This window comes from Drosophila elegans, unplaced genomic scaffold (genome assembly GCF_018152505.1).
Source record: "Drosophila elegans isolate 14027-0461.03 unplaced genomic scaffold, ASM1815250v1 contig_197, whole genome shotgun sequence".
NCBI lineage: Eukaryota > Metazoa > Arthropoda > Insecta > Diptera > Drosophilidae > Drosophila > Drosophila elegans.
In genome coordinates, this window is record NW_024545565.1 from 355,429 (window position 1) to 373,455 (window position 18,027).

Consider the following 18,027-nt stretch of genomic DNA (forward strand, 5'->3'; position numbering starts at 1 on the left):
AATAGCTCCTTTTCCTCCAAATCCTCCAGAGTAGCCTTTGGGTATTTAAGCCTCTCCAAGTATTTTTCTAAAAGCATGTCTTCCAATTGCATCAAGAAGACTTCAATTTGTTGAGCGTACATTTTAAGGGAGAAGTCATCGTTTCTTACGATTGCTTTAAGACTGATGTTGGATTTAGAAACCCAGGGCTTTGTATTGGAAAAATGCATTTATTTCAATCCAATCACAGGCTTCAATTCGTTCAATGTCTCTAAGAAGTCCTAAGAAATCAACAAAAATTACTTTATGATTTATTTATCGTCAATATATATGCATACCATTTTTGAACAGCGCTAGTTTTGATTCGATGTGCTCTAGTACCTAACAGTTGTGTACTAATTGATTTACCTAAGATTACTTGGTCTTTTATACTATCCAGAACATGAAAAATATACCGATATCTTTTTTCTCTTTTATACATGCATATATACAGAAACACAATAAAACTAAAACACATAACTATGCTATATTTTCATATATACTTTATTATAGCTATCTCTATCTTTAAGAAATAGTTACAAAAAAATATATCGATGTCTCTTTATAAGAAAACATATACGAAACATTGTTCAAACTATGTAATGCTCTCATGTTTACATTATTATATCTATCTCTTTTTTAAATAAGTAAATAGTTACAAAAAAAATGTACCCATGACCCTATATATGACAACATTTTTAAAGAAAACTCAGTTTATATTTCTTTAAATTTAAATATGAATCGAAAAATTCTGCTGATCTGCGACTATTAAAATAAAATCCAATCCAATGAGTTCCGGGCTGATCTGAAGTGTCGGTGTTCGCAATAATTAGAGCAGGATATTTTAAAATGGTTTTAGGTAGCTGGTTCGAAGGAAAAACTCCTTTAAAAATTGATTGTGTTTTGGCATGTTTGGAAAGCAATTGTTGAATTTGTAAAGTATTCATTTTAAAAAAGCGTTCGAATATTTCTATGTTTATCAATATTAATCATGGAATCATATTCACAGTATACCAGACAAGTAACTGCTTCACTTAGGGGTTCTGAAAATCTTCCTTCGATTCGTACAGTGCCTTGTGACATCAAATTTGAGTATACAGTGGAATTTGAATGATCAGTAGTTAGGTCAAAGGTTAATATGAAACTGTTAGTATCAAACATTTCCTTGGTTATTTGTAGACCACGATCATAATGCTTTATTCCAGTTGATCTGAATAGCATATTATAACTTCTAGAGCTTTGAACATTTTCAGAGTTCGAGTAATCAAATTCTAAGGCCTGGGAAGGAACTTGAACTCCGTTAACCATTAGGTTAAAGCGTTGCATTTTAAAATGTTCAAAATGAAATGGATCTAAGCCTCGGTTTCCTGAGTATGAGCGGTTTTTAACCATACTAAAAGCCAAGAAATTGGGTAGTTGCCCAATAACTGCGTTATCTATCGATAGTGTATTGTTGCCTGGATATATTGTAAAAGATTTGACTTCTACTTTACTGAATGGGTATAAAGTATTTTTTGTTTGTAAAACATGATGATGAGCCAATAAAATGCTTGGGTTAACTGTTATATGATTCATAAAGAGTTGTGCTTCTAGTATCTTTAAATTTGATTCAGTTTCATTTTCCATTAAATAAAATGCTGTTTTTTCAATGTTAAAATTAATTTTTAGATCTACATTATTAAGAAACGGTTTGCTTTGGTTAAAAATATCACCATGAACTTTTCCAAATAATTCGACCTTATTACTATTTTGGAAAATATTTTTCAGAGTTTCATTAGTGGCTGGATAAACGTATTTCCCTGCTGTTAATCTTCCAAAATTCGGGAAATAGCCTTGGGAAGCCAAGTGGCTTTCTGATGCATCACTCCCATAGTTTAAAATTGTTTGCAAATAAGCTCTATAATGATAATTATTATCACTCTGCGATACTAATATGTTATTTAAATAAACTGAGGAACTTCTAAATATTGAATGTAAAATATTGTTTACTACACCGACAGCGTTTCCTTCAATGACGTTATTATCCATTTTTTTGAGTTGCACCACAAGCCGTAAATAAACACTTGATAAGTCTCGATATGTTTCACCATTTCCCAAGCAAACAAATTCAATTGAGGAGGTGCCGTCCAAGGATGCAATAGGATTGTATGAGACTTCTTTAGTTCTTAGAATAGAACTTTGCGTAGGGTGTGGAGTAAACAAATCTAGTTCGCTTTTCATACATTCAATATGGTTACTCATTTTACTTTAGAAAAAATATCACTAATATTCAATTTCCTTGATTTTTTTTCCTTTTTGATAGTGGTGGGTATGTTTACCTTGTCGTTTAGAAGTTAAATGATAACGATTTTTTCTCGACCCACGCTTTTTATTCCTTTTACCGCTACCATTTTGAGAGCGTGTCATTTTATTTATTGCTTTATTTGAGAGATTTCTTAACGCAATCTTGCTCTGTTCTTGAATAATATTTCTTAAGGGCTTTCGGCCAAATTCATTTATTACTGCTTTACCAGTCTCTGCAGCCTGATTTTGTATAGCAGTTATACCCGAAAGGAGAAGGGGTTTTATATAATTAAAAAGACCGCTAAAAAAATTTCCAATTCCTCGTCCTTGCTGAATAATTCGTGGAGACACATACAGACTGCCAATATTATTTAGTCCGGCACCGCACTGATTCACATAATATTCGTGATAAGATTTCACCATGTTGACTAAACTTGTTCAAATTAATCATCATTGGGGTATGTATTATTTATAGGCTTAACCTTCTTTTTTTTCTAAAGTGTAGAGTTACAAAAATCGGAACAGCTGAAGTTTCAAAAGGAACCTTATATCCATTTGAATCAGTAATTAGTATTGAGATTTCGTTTGGAGACCATATATCTAAAGGATAATATTCAATATTTTTAAATTGAATATTTCTTTCCGCTAAAAAAATTTCCAATTCCTCGTCCTTGCTGAATAATTCGTGGAGACACATACAGACTGCCAATATTATTTAGTCCGGCACCGCACTGATTCACATAATATTCGTGATAAGATTTCACCATGTTGACTAAACTTGTTCAAATTAATCATCATTGGGGTATGTATTATTTATAGGCTTAACCTTCTTTTTTTTCTAAAGTGTAGAGTTACAAAAATCGGAACAGCTGAAGTTTCAAAAGGAACCTTATATCCATTTGAATCAGTAATTAGTATTGAGATTTCGTTTGGAGACCATATATCTAAAGGATAATATTCAATATTTTTAAATTGAATATTTCTTTCCGCTAAAAAAAATTTCCAATTCCTCGTCCTTGCTGAATAATTCGTGGAGACACATACAGACTGCCAATATTATTTAGTCCGGCACCGCACTGATTCACATAATATTCGTGATAAGATTTCACCATGATGACTATTCTTGTTCAAATTAATCATCATCATTATTTATAGGCTTAACCTTCTTTTTTTTCTAAAGTGTAGAGTTACAAAAATCGGAACAGCTGAAGTTTCAAAAGGAACCTTATATCCATTTGAATCAGTAATTAGTATTGAGATTTCGTTTGGAGACCATATATCTAAAGGATAATATTCAATATTTTTAAATTGAATATTTCTTTCGTTTCCATTATAATGCATTACACGATGACATCAAGGTCTTTTACAACCTACAGACCTTGGTTTGATTATGTCAGTATAAATAAAAATCAATCCATTTTCAGGTATTTTAGATTCAACAGGAACATTTGAGTATCTAAATGTTTCAGCATTTACTAAGCTAACAAATTCAGTTTCTTCAGCTATATTTCTTTCTTTAGTAGTTGTTTTGTAAATGTAATTATTCAGATATATGTCCGTAATGCCTACCTCCCAGTATTCATTCATGTCTTGTGGTATATTTACAATATTTGTAAATGCACATTTTACATTATCAGGAAATACATTCATTGAATCATTACTAAGCAATGTGACAAACAACTCATTTGAATAACTTATCTTTATATTGAAATTTCTGTTATTGATAAGATATCCAATTAATTTTGTTTTTCCCTATTTGCACCGGCTTAGTTCGAACCGATCTAGACAACTTTTCTCGTCCTGTTATATATTTAAAATCTTGAAATGGTAATGAAACCGCTTTCATTTTTTTTTAGCTTAACTCTCAATTTGCGTTGTTGATCACTAAGCTTTATTTTCGGTACTGCCAGTTTTTGGATATCCTCTTTTTGTCTAAAAACGAAGTATCTCTTGTTTTTCGTTCAATAAATTTCGTGTTTTAGTTGATTTAAAATCTTCTCCATCACTCTCGGTAGGTCATCAGACTTAAACTTTTGTTGAACGTTAACAGAATTAGGAATTTTGTTTTATTTAAAATTCATCATCACTTTCAGGGGACACAAGTGTCGCATCAGACTTTGGTTTTAATTCAGAAGTGGTAGGTTTTATATCAATCCAATCTGTAGTTTGCGATTCAGTTGTTTTGGTTGACATAAATGGCAATTTTTGTTCATTTTGAATATTCCATAATTTGTTACGTTTTTTATTTTGATAGAAACTAAGTTCTTGTCTAATTTAAAGCCATTTATCAAAATCACTTATTTTGTTATTATTTAAAATTGGTAAAATTTTTGTACTTATCAATTCATTTCCTCGAGAGTTGTTTTTTAATTTTTGAAAGGTGTGGGGGTTCACTAAAATTACTTTTTTTAAACTATGTTTGTTTTTAATCATTTGAGAGCAACGAACTTAGTAGAATAGGTAAAAATCCACCTTTTTGAATAAGAACTTTTCTCTTAGAGTTTAATGTGCGCTTTGGACATGAAAGGTAGCGCAATGCACTTTTATACTTTTTTTAGGGAATTTAGATGCGTTTTAGTAACCTTATGATTTCCTCGTTATGAGTTCAAAACTATTTCCACTATTGTTTTTACCAGTTCACTATCGCTATTGTTTATTATTGCATTTCGTAGTTAATTGCTAGCCTTTTTGAGCACATACAATATATGTTTGTTCGCTTTCAAGCGATTTAGATTCTTTTTGTAAACCATTTTCTTCGGAATAGCACACCGTATACTCAGAGTTAAAAATGTCTGATCTAAACCGTAAGAGATCGTTAATTCCCTGAGTGAGATCAATAAGTAAATATCCGTGGGGTTGCTCTGTTACTTCTTTATATATTCTAAATAAATCTGTTGGGTTTTCTGGATAAATTTGTCTTGCCAAACATTGAAATTGAAGCTTATCTCGGGGATTTTTAAAAGGTAGTTTATATTTGGTCTTTAGTGAAATATCACGGGTATGCGATGATTTATGAAATATATTTTGAGTAACCACAACAACTGATAAATTCCGGTGATGTGATCCTTTCGTAGACAGTTCACAAACATTTTTGTTAAAGGCACCCATCATCAAGTCGTCTAGAATCAACAGAATAGGCACATTAATTTCGTTTTCGACTGTTTCAGGAACTCTTTTAAAGTATTCAATATTACTAAAATTTGGTTTAGCACTTTCCTCCCCATAACACCAAATAATTCGATCAATTGAAATATTAAAAAGATCATTCTTCTTGGAAATCAGGTTTTCTAAAAATGTTGTTTTCCTGATCCAGAGGGCCCGCAAATTAACATTGTGAATGGATGTATAAATTGTGTAAACATTTTTTTTAGTTTTAGGTATTGTATATATATATATTTTTTAAAAATTATTTTATTCAAGATTAATATAACAGTTTTTTACTTAATTTTTGTTTATAATAGGATATTATAATATTTATCTTTATTGCACTAAGCTTTTTTATGCTTTCCTTGATCGCGTTTCTTGGCGCAGTTCTTCTCGAAATGAGTATCGCAATAATTACAATATATAAGCTGCGTGTATCCCTTTTTGCGGGGATCATTTCCAAAAATTTTTTAAGGGATCCGTAGTTAACGATCAGATTGGGTCCACTAATTATTTTCTACTAAATCTTAAACGGATGTGTCACCATTACTATATATTTTATAATTAGAGTTTTCTAAGAATACAAAAAGCTTAAACAAATTATTTAATGAACATCGTAGTGGAATTTTATTCTTATGTATTCTACAATTAGAGAAAAAATTGGGTAATTCAGTTAAACTATTTCCAATATCTATATCGATTATGTTAGTTGATAAATATTTGGTTAAAAAGCTTTTCTTTGTTTCACCCCGAACAATAACTGTTTGATACTTGTTAAGTGGTGAAAGTATATCTTCAAGACTTGTATACGGTATATCACCAGCTGACCAATCCAATCCATTTATACTTCGCTGATTTATGTGTTGTTGCTTAAGAGTCTCATTATCCAATTCTTTGATATTAAACGGCGGTTTAAAATGAAAGAAATTAGGTGTCACAGTTCCAGCCGGCATGAACGCTAGTTCCTTAACAAAAACTTGTTTATTGTTTCCGAGTAAATATTGAAAATCTACTATAATCAACTGGGAGTGAGTTTGGAAGGGCTTCCGCCTTTATATACCCGCAAGACAAGAACCCATTTTTAGTTTAAATAAACGAAATAAACTTCCCGAAAGACTCAGGACCATGGCGTTATTTTCGGATTCGAATATTATGTCGTTCATAACTTAAAGTTGAAATGTAGCTTGTCAACTTCCAGAAAATTTTTCTGTCCCATTCTAGCTTGGTGTCCAAGATATTCAGAGTCTCGTCCGCTTTTCCTATAATTTTGCTTCTCAAGGTTCTTAGTAGTAATTGTCCGTACGGGGTCTGGTCCGTTCCCCTTATTAGCATAATAATTTCCTCAACGCTTACAAAAATTTGGATGCAGCAAAGTAAAAATAATTTCGTGTATTTGATGAAGACGAATGGATGCAACTGTTAACATATAAGGAATATATTCAATTGAAGCTTGACCAGTATGACTTTTTGCTGTCGGATTCAATTATTGATCACCCACGCATGTCTTCAATAAAGTGTACTTTTAGATTTAGGAAATCAGATAAGCAGTACGTTTTTGTAATTAATCAGTATGGTAACAAAATTGAGTTCGATTCGGAGTCATGGAGATCTTTGTTACGATTGGGTATATTTTTTACAACATTTTTATGTTGGAATTCCATATTACGACAGCAAGTTATATATCTTTATCATAATCATATTATTCCTAAGTGTGCATCTTTGGAAAGATTATATATTCAACTATGGTTCCTACGATCCCGATGTACAAATAGATTAAACACGGTTATGTTTTAAAAATTTAAAAAAAAAAATGCGTGCTGAAATAAAAAGAGATGTACAGGTGTATAAGCAATCACTATTAACTAAGCAATCATTGTGTTCTAATAAAAAATAATACAAGCAAACCACCGCCTTAAGATGAGTAAACTACAAGTCGTTAATGAAATTCATAGGCAAATTGGCAAATTAATTTAGTCGAAATGATACCATTCAGTAAAGAAAATGGAGGTTTTAGATATTTACTGACCGTTATTGATACGTTTTCAAAGTATGCGTTCGCTGAACCAGTTAAGACAAAGTCTGCACCGGATGTAGCAGATGCAATGAAAACTGTTTTTATAAATAGTAAATTTACACCAAAAAACATTCATTCAGATCAAGGAAAAGAATATTATAATTCCACTTTTGGGGAACTTATGAAAAAATGTCATATAAATCACTATGATTCATATACAAGAACATTCTTTGAATTTTACATTATTATATCTATCTCTTTTTTAAATAAGTAAATAGTTACAAAAAAATGTACCCATGACCCTTATAACGACTTGATTTCTATGTGTTCTCGCTCGCTACGTTAACGGGCGGCTAGCTCAGAGAGGTTATGGGTTCGTTCCACTAAATTTATATTGGGTGATTGCCTTTGACCAATGAATAACGCAAGAGTTCTGTTGGGATCGTAACTGTCTTTATTCGTCTCCTTGTACAAGCCTCGCGGCTCTTCAGCTGCTGCTGCTCCTCGTCGTCGTCCTCTGCGGCGTCGCTCCTCTTCGCTGTCCTTCGCGGCGTCGCTCCTCGTCGTCGACTGCTTGCTGGTATCTGACTCGTGACGGCTCCTTCGAGACTCTGGATGTTATGCGAACCTCACTGTCGGGACCGGCAAGGTGCTTTGCCTAGCAGGTAGAACGCCGTTCTGCCTTTTCGCCCAGCCACCTTTATCGCAGACTCCACGCAAGGACTCCCTGAGCTCGATTTAACCACGACCTAGCACCCGTTGGATCTCAGCGTTGAAGCCTCAGCTTTGTAGACTCGCAGTCGTTCGGCGTCTCGACTTTGCGATCTTGATCCTGGTACTCGGCACTTGATTAACTTGCTACTGGTCTCGCGTACATGCACTCGCTTTGATTCTCGCACTATTACTCCTCGTGTGCTGCGCTTGCTCCGCCTTTTATAGCCTTTGATGGTCCCGTTATTTCCCTTTTCTAGCTCGCGTGATCGGGTCCAAGGTCCACTGCCGCACCGTTAGTTCACGGTGCGTCCTCTTTGAGCGGGTCCGAAGTCCGCCAATTTACCGTTCGACCCTGTTGCTCTTGCCGTATGACGGTCCAATGTCCAGCGTGGTACCGTTAGTCCACGGTGTCTCCTCTTTGCCCGGTTCCAAGGTCCGTTGTTTACCGTTTGACCTTGTTGCCCTTGACTCCTCCGGCATTCTCGCCTCCTTCGCTGTTGCTATGCAGCTCTCCTGCCTCCGAATTTGTGGGGAGTTTTAAGACTCTTCACATTTCCCCCTTTCTTCGGAAATGTTATGAAGGTGGTGATCTCCCCGCCCCTGTTGTTCATTCAAATTCCTCGCCCAAACTCGTTCTCCTCGTGACCCTATACAGTTCCCCAAAAGACTTCAACTTTCCCTGAGCTGCCCTTGTAAGACTCCCCCAAGACAGCGCTCTGAAAGACCTTTAACTTTCCTATGGCTGTGCTGCGTTAGCCTGTTCCCCAGACAGTTCCCCGAAAGACTTGAACTTTCCCAAAACTGCATTTTGTTCCTTCGATAATTCCCCGCGTAGAATTTGAATTTCCCGCCCAGACATTTCCCCGTGTTTGACATCACCATTCCGATTCCCGTCGTCTGACCACACCTCGATCGCACTTATCGATAGTGGTTCCAGCATTGCCATCGTTGTTGCCGTTATCGTTTCCGTTGTCTTAAATTGCCTCCGTGTGACCGTTTCTTGAGAAATCCTGTATTTTTTGTACCCATCGATCGCAACTATCGATCGACCGCCTATCGCCTGGCGCCCCCGTCCTTAATTTCCTCACGGCCTCGTTGTTTTGAAAAAAACTGGTAAATAAACATGCTGTTTATAGCTTTCCTTTAATTAACGACTTTTTTCTTTACAGCGACACCATGACCATGATGCCCCTGATGCCCCTGACATGTCTCGGGGTGCTGACCCTGGACCGCGTGCCCCGGGAGATCCTTGCGGCGGCAAGTGACCCCCTCGCCCTTCGCCTGCGGCAGCCTCGTGTTTTCTGCCAGCGGCGTGCTTGGCCCGCGATTTCCCCCCTCACCGCCCCCGTTCCGCGATCGGCTGCTGCGGCGGACCACTCTTTTTTTTTTTCCTGTGTTGTGCTGTGTTGTGCTTCCCTGCCCAAATAACAACTGCTGGGCTTTAACGCTGGGATCTGCTTTATTGGGCCTTAAACACCCGCACCCGGCCCCCTGCTACCTTGACTCGGTAGCGCTGTCCCTCCTCCAGCACGAGCTTGGCCCACCTGGCCTTCCTCTGCCTCCCTCGCTGTCGTTGCGCTTCTTCGGCCACCCGCGCCGGCCACTCCGCCTCCGGAACCTCCGCCCACGGTTCCGCGCCCTCCGACTGCTGTCTCCGCAGCGTCGGCCTCGCCGGTGGGGCTCGCGACTCCGGGCACGAAGTCTGCCGCGCCAGCTTCGGGGGGTGGCGCCGTGTCCCGCGACGTCTCCGGCGGTGTTGGCCACTCCCATGGCCCCTTTTCCAGCCCCTCCTGGGCCTCGCGTTCCTTCTCGGTCGTCACCTCCAGCCCCTCGCGATCGGCCGTCTCCGCGACGCGTTTCGCCGACTTGGCCCTCGGATCGCGCGGGTTCAACGGCGGTGGGCGCCGCCACCTCTGCTGCCTCCTCGGGCGCGGGCCACGTCCACGTGACCGTCTGCTGATGCCACCGCCGCCCCCCACCACGATGGTCCGCAGCGCTTGCGCGACCTGCGCTTGTGGCAGGTGCCACTCCTGCTGCCTCGGCGGCGACCATGGTGGTGGTGATGGTGAGTGTGGCAGCGGTGACGGCGATCGTGGTGGCGGCGGTGGTGGTGGCGTCGGAAGGAGAAAAAAAGGACACACATACCCGGAGAACTGAGAAGGACCGAAATGATGAAAACAATTATTTGTATAATTTATATACAACAGTAAGTTAAAATAGTGGTGTAAATAGAAAAAGAAAGGGTGCACAGATATAATAATGATAAAATTGAAAGGCATAAAATGAAACAACAACAAAGAACATTGGCAAGAATAAATTACATAAATCAAATAATGTGTTGACTGGGAATCTGGTGCGACGCAACCTGGCGACCTGCAACGTCATCGAACCATTTAGTTCGACGGATTGAGTTGCAAGTAAGACGTTCGAAAGTTCGATGTTGGACGCGAACATCAAACATGCAGCTTGGGAAAAGAAACCCAGGTCGCTGGGTGGATACTCTGCCTGTCAATAAATAAAAAAACAAAAAAAAAAAAAAAAAGGGAAAAGATTATAAAAGAAATATCTATTGCAAGTGACTGTCCGCTCGTGGCTGGAATAAATGCATCGCGCAGGATTTCCAGTTAGCTTCAGCACCGTGAAAAAAAAAAAAAATAGTAAACAGACAAGGAAATCCCAAAGACCACTGCATCGCGCAAGGGTATTTGGTGAATCTCAAAGTTAAATATAATAAATTATAACACCTACAAGAAGAAATTTTGCCGTATCAGAAACCACTGCATCGTGCAAGGGTGACGATTATGCAATAACAATAGAATATATATATATGTTACAAAAATACAAGGGAACCTGATACCACTGCATCGCGCAAGGGTATAGAAGGGTGAAAAGAAAATTAAAAAAAAAAAAATAAAAGAAACACATACACAACACTTCCAACACAGTACAAAAATTTTTTAGTAATAAAACAATTGAACAAATGATAATAACAAAATTTTACAGATAAAAGACACCGACACACACCTCACTTTCTAAGGAAAAGGAATTATTAAAGACACATCAGGAAAAAGCTAAGAAAATACATAATACAATATATACACATATATCTGATACACATATACTATATAATAAGCATAAGCAAAAAAAAAAAAAAAATAATAATAATAGTTGAAAGAGTAAACAAAAGAGAATTGTAAATGTCGAAAATTAGCAAAGTCAAAGAGTCACTTAGACCTCTGACTAGAAGTAAAGTTATAAAAAAGGCTACCAGTTTGCCAACGATAGTTGAACAGTTAAATTTTGAGCCCTCAACTTCTAGAGCAGTGCAGAACAGGGAAGCTAATACAATGACGCATCAGGACAATTTAGGAATGCAACAGGCAACATTTGAGATGTTAGGTACTGTGAAAATTTCCGACGTGATCCGGTCGATGCATGTTTTTATGGGGGAAAAAGAAAGGATAAACGAGTTCATCTTAAACGCAGAGGAGAGTCTTTTAATGATTAGAGGGATGGATCAAACACCTATGGGACTAATGATCCTTAGGCAAATAAGTAATAAAATCCAAGGAAAGGCAGATGACATTTTGGTAAAATCAAATTGTGGAATAAATTGGGATGTAATTAAAAGAATTTTGATAGCCCATTTTGCAGACAAGAGGTCAGAACCTGATTTACTGAGGGAATTAAACCAGTTGGAAAATAAAAAACTAACAGTAGAATTATTTTACTCAGAGGTATCTGATGTACATAAGGCATTGTGTAATGTTATAGACAGGACAGATACGAACCCCATCGCAATTCAGGCGAAGAAAAAGTTATATGAGGAAACGTGTCTGGAGGCGTTCGTAACAGGTCTTAAAGGCAATTTAGGTAGTGCCGTGAGGGAAAGAGTTCCGAAGACGCTCTTGGAAGCATACGAGATAGCGGTTAAGGAGAGAGACATTTATTACCGGTCTAAAGAGGTACCCAGGAGCAATAATTTTAGTATGGCAGGGGGTTATAACAGGCAGAACTTTGGGTATAATAGAAACAGAGGATACAATAACAACTTTAACAGAGATAATGAAGGATAAGGCAACAAGGAGGATATAATAGGAACCCCAGGTGGAATAATGAAGGAATTAGGAATAGAGGATATGACAATCAGTCGACCTCTAACTCTTCAGGGTATAATAAAAAGGCAATAATGCCAAAACAAGAAATTGCAGAATGCTCATCAACTGGGCCTAGAGGTGCCAAACGATGGCAGTCAGGGCAATTAAATACAGTAGAAAGAGAAGAGGAGCAGGAGTTGAATAACATTGAGGACGAGGGGAATTTTTGCCAGAATGCCTCAAAAAACAGACAGGGTATATAAGGAAGAATACCCATCAGGCGACATTACCATACGTGGTAGTTAAAGTAAATAACGAAACAGAACTAAAATTATTAATAGATTCGGGAGCTACAAATACGTATTTAAATCCCGCAATGGTTAGTAAAGATCAACAGCAAAAATTGAAAGAAAACCTTGTAGTTAAAACTCCAATAGGGAGTCATAAAATAAACAGTTATATAAAAGATGTCGAGCTGCAGGAAATTGCAAAAGGGGAATCGTTTGATTTCTTTTTATTCCATTTTCATTCCTGGTTTGGTGGATTATTGGGAATGGACATATTAATTAAGTTAGGTGCAAGTTTAGATTTAGAAAATCTCGTATTAAGAACCAAGACAGGGACAGTTAAAGTCCATTTGAAGCCCAATAGGACCACTGACATACATATCCTGGAGGAGGCGACTAAAACAATTGTCACCTTACCAGTTTCAGTAAACAATGGTTCATTTTTGATACAAACGACACTAGTGGAAGAAGGGTTAGAAATAACCGGTGGAATTTATTATGCAAAGAAGGGACAGGCCGACCTAGAAGTTGTCAATTTCACAGGAAAAAGAAAAGAAATTATACCTAGAAAAGCCGTTGGCTGTCACTGCATATGATTCCAAAGATTATGTAGAAATCGAAATGCTAAGACCATTTAAACAGGAGTATGTATGCAGGGAAATGAACACAACGGAATTAGCTGGGCGTGATGCAAGCCATGCTAAATTGGATATGTCCCATCTAAATACAGAAGAGGCGGCAAGCCTTAAAAAACTGTGTTCCGAATTTCCAAGTATTTTTCACACAAAGGGAAATCAACTGACATTTACCAATGCGGTAACTCACTCAATTCCAACAACGGACGATATTCCTATCTATAAAAAGCCATGTAGATATGGATTTAAACAAAGAGAAGAAATGAAGAATCAGATACAGGAATTGTTAGAACAGGAAGTTATTAGGCACAGTCACTCACCTTGGAGTGCACCAGTTTGGCTAGTACCAAAGAAGATGGACCTGTCAGGAAAACAAAAGTGGAGATTGGTGGTAGATTTTAGGAAGTTGAATGAGAAGACAGTGAAGGATAGGTATCCGATGCCAGTAATTGGCGAAGTACTCGATAAACTGGGAAAAGCCATGTATTTCTCGGTATTAGATTTGGCTAGCGGATACCATCAGATTGAGATGGAAAAACAGGACATTCCAAAAACAGCATTTACAACGGATAACGGGCATTTTGAATATGTAAGGATGCCATTTGGACTGACAAATGCTCCAGCGACGTTTCAAAGAGTGATGAATAACCTGATGGGAGAGTTGGTGGGCAAGATTTGTCTAGTCTACATGGATGACATAATTGTGTATTCCCCGTCCCTACAAAGTCACATGCAAGATTTGAGGACAGTTTTTAAAAGGAAAAGTGGAGCAAATTTTAAACTTCAAACAACAAATCAGAATTTTTAAAGAAGGAGATAGAGTATTTAGGGCATGTAGTGACACAAGAAGGAGTCAGACCAAACCCAAAGAAGATTGAAGCCATAAAGCTTTTTCCTTTGCCCAAAACATCAAAGGAAATAAAGTCATTTCTTGGACTTATTGGTTATTACAGGAAATTCATAAAAGATTTTGCAAAAATAACGTAACCATTAATTAAGAGACTAAAAGGAAAACAACAGATAATCATAGATGAGGAGTATACAAAAACTTTTGAATATTGCAAGACGTTGTTATGCAATGATCCATTGTTGAGATATCCAGATTTTACAAAACCCTTCATTTTGACCACAGATGCTAGCAATTTTGCTATTGGTGCAGTGTTATCACAAGGAGCAATGGGAGGTGATCGACCAATCGCATTTGCAAGCAGAACGTTAAATGAGGCTGAAGTAAATTATTCCACAGTAGAAAAGGAAATGCTTGCCATAGTTTGGGGCATAAAACACTTCAGACCGTACTTGTTTGGTCACAAATTCACAATAGTCACAGATCATCGCCCACTAACTTGGCTCATGGGGATTTAAAGAACCAAATTCCAAGTTGGTGAGGTGGAAGCTGCAACTGTTGGAATATCGGAAACGTCGTGGCAGACGCCTTGAGCAGAATTGAACTACAAGTTCACAACAGTGAACTAGAGTCAACTCAGGCTACTTGTGCGGCCCATACAAGTGAACTGGAATTAAGTTGCATTCATGTGGCAGAAAAGCCACTGAATGACTTTAATATCCAGTTAATATTTGAGGTTGGGTCGACACCAAGCAGAACAGTGGTGACACCTTTTAAGAACAAGACAAGAAGGACGATAACAGAAAAGGAGTTCACAAAAGAGGAAATTGCAAAAATTCTTAGGGAGGTGCTTAAACCATACAGGTTGTGTGCGATATACACGTCAGATGAAGTTTTTAAAAAGGTAGAAGAAGCGTTTAAGAGTTATTTTTGCAGGAGCAAACTGTATAAAGCAGTACGATGTCTTACCTTCATGCGGGAAATAACAGATATTAGTGAACAAAGAGAAGAAATAGAAAGGTATCACACCTCAGGTAATCATAGGGGAATAGATGAAACGTTTTGGAAGATGAGACGGGACATTTATTTTCCATTTATGAAAAACCGAGTAACACAGGTCATTAATGCGTGTGAAACTTGCCAGACATTGAAATATGATCGGCAACCGCAAAAGGTGGTATTTCAAAATTCGGAAACCCCGTGCAAGCCACTTGATATCGTTCATACGGACTTATATACAATCAACAAAAACTATGTAATAACAATAATAGACAAGTTTTCAAGGTTTGCCGTGGGGTACACTATACCGGCAAGGGACAGTTTGAATATTGTTAAATCAATAAAGAAGTTCATAGGTCAGTACGGCGTTCCTAAAAAGATCATATGTGACCAAGGCGCAGAGTATGCCTCGGCACTATTCAAGGATTTCTGTAGGCAGTACGGAATTGAATTGCATGTGACGTAATTTCAACAATCGTCCAGCAATTCACCGGTTGAAAGGCTTCATTCAACACTGACAGAAATTTATAGGATAATTATGAAAACAAGGAAGGACTTAAAACTAGAAAATGAGCATGAGGAAGTTTTAGATGAAGTTTTCCTAACTTATAATAACTCAATACACTCCAGTACGAAATTGAAGCCGTTCGAATTGTTCTCGGGGAGAACACACGTTTTTGAACGGGAAATTAATTTCGATACAGAGCATGAGTACTTAAGGAAGTTAAATGCATATCAGGAGGAAATTTATAAGGAAGTTAAGAACAGGTTGAAAAGACAAAAACAGGAAAGGACGCGAAAACTCAATGAAGGAAGAGAAGAACCCATGGAGTTAGAAAAAGAGGATGTAGTTTATAGGAAGGAGAATAGAAGAAATAAGTTAACACCTAGGTTTACGGAACACACAGTAGATGAGGATTATGGGGTTACATTCGTTACAAAAAAGAAACAGAAGATACATAAATCAAAAATTAAAAAAGGAATTAAACAAAATAAAAACTAATCAATCACGGTTACAGGTGCATATTAGTCCATGGACAGACAATGGAGGTGCAAGCACTAAAACGAGAAGAGGCGATCGTAAAAATGGAACTGGGAAAGGCAAGAGTAATGGTCGGAGCGAAGATGTTTGACCATATAATAAACTTTAAGGACTATGAAGGTAATATTGCACAGATTGAGAACGCGTTGTTAGACATAGAGAAGGTTAGATTCTCAGGTGAGGCAGTCCAGGTGGATAAGGAAAAATTGTATCTGGTGAAGGAGAAGCTAGAAGTACTTAAACCAAGAAATAGGGTCAAAAGAGGAATTTTTAATGGATTAGGGAGCATGATAAAAATAGTTTCGGGAAATATGGACGCATATGATGAGGAGAAAATAGGAAATAGAATAAAAGAATTGAGAAATGAAACAAGGTTTCTTACAAAAGAAGCGGACGAGCAAAGAACCTTTTATCAGGAATCCTTGAGTAGGTTTACGAAAATTACTAAGCATATAAATAAGGAGCAGGAAGATATAAATTTGTTTATAAAGAATTATAAGAATAACGTATTTAGGGAACTAACACAAGAGCACAATGAAATACATATGCTCCAGCATTTGAATAGGATTAGTTACAGTATTGATTTGTTAACAGTACACTTAAACAATATTGCGGAAATCATATTGTTAGCGAAACTTCGCATTGTGCCTAAATTCATTTTAGCAGAGACAGAATTAGAGAGGATTATACAGTTTGTAGAGTGTCAAGGGCTCAAAATTGTTTCAAATGAACAAGTTTACGAACTAATAAATATACAGACACAAATAAATGAGACAGACATAATATTTAGGGTAAGAGCTCCAATTTTTGAACCAAATGTTTATCAGCTATATCATGTTATACCAATTCCAATTAATGGAACTCATTTATTAATAATACCAAATTATGTAGCAATTAATAAGTATAAAATAAGTTTCTTTAACAACCAATGTTCAAAAGTTCATGAAACTTTTATTTGTGAGAGCGAAGAGTTGGGTGTTGAGACAAAAGGAAAGGAGTGCTTGAGGAAGATTTTAACGAACAAACCACCAATAAGCGATTCAGTAAACCTAGAGGGAAGAGAAATGGTTTTGGCACCTGAGGATGGACACATATTCATTTTCAATGCTTTGAACTTACCTGTAAACAACACGTGTGGGGAGGATATTACAATATCAGGGGCGTTAGCAATCAAATATGCAAACTGTTCGATCGAAATAAATGGCATAAAGTATGATGGCCAAGTTATGGAACATAAAGAGGACCATATAGTACTTACCACTACAATAAGTAAGCAGATACTTATAAATAACACTAAACAGGAGTTAAACCTAGAAGTTTTACATCTTGAAGATATGAGAAACCTCAAAAAAGTAGTGTACATGGGAAAAGTACAGGAAACACATTTTTCCGTAATATATGGTATGCTGGTGCTTCTAGCGATAACGGTACTGGCAATATGGAGAATTAGAAAAACAAAAACAATCTTCACCCCCAATGCTTTTCTGCACAATGTCGCTCTGGATATACCACAGATGTGGCCATCGCTCCATTCTAGGGGGGGAGGAGTTACCGTACCGGTACCATCGACTATGCCACCGCCTAAACCTCCCCGTGTTACTCTCTTCCAAGTGGACAGTGACCGACAGCTAGCCGTTCGTTGTCCCACATAAGATGCACATAAGAAATGCAACATCAGCACAAGGCAGGATGTTGCTAAACGACACCCACTCAGCAGAGCTCCAGAAAATACTTTGTTAGCATTTACTCACCCACACATACATAATTGTAAACACATAAAATTCTTTGGCGGAGGTTTGATGTGAATCTCAAGCCACAATAAAAAATTATTCCGTTTGGAACAACCAAAGCGAACACATCAACTGTCTATATATAAACCTTAACTGAATATTGGATGAATAAGAATCACCGTTAACTATTTTATACTATAACTCCGTCGCTGACGAA

At 37.3% G+C, this 18,027-nt stretch overlaps 1 protein-coding gene across 1 annotated transcript; it reads right to left on the reverse strand.

Annotated features, from left to right (window-relative positions):
- Nucleotides 1-9,642: 9,642 nt before the first annotated feature.
- Nucleotides 9,643-12,998, reverse strand: LOC108137735 (atherin-like). Its single transcript, XM_041707810.1, has 2 exons — nt 12,975-12,998; nt 9,643-10,326 (listed from the first exon to the last, which is right to left on the reverse strand). Exons 1-2 carry the CDS (start codon nt 12,996-12,998, stop codon nt 9,643-9,645), a joined length of 708 nt encoding a protein of 235 aa, XP_041563744.1.
- Between the last annotated feature and the right edge of the window lie 5,029 nt (nt 12,999-18,027).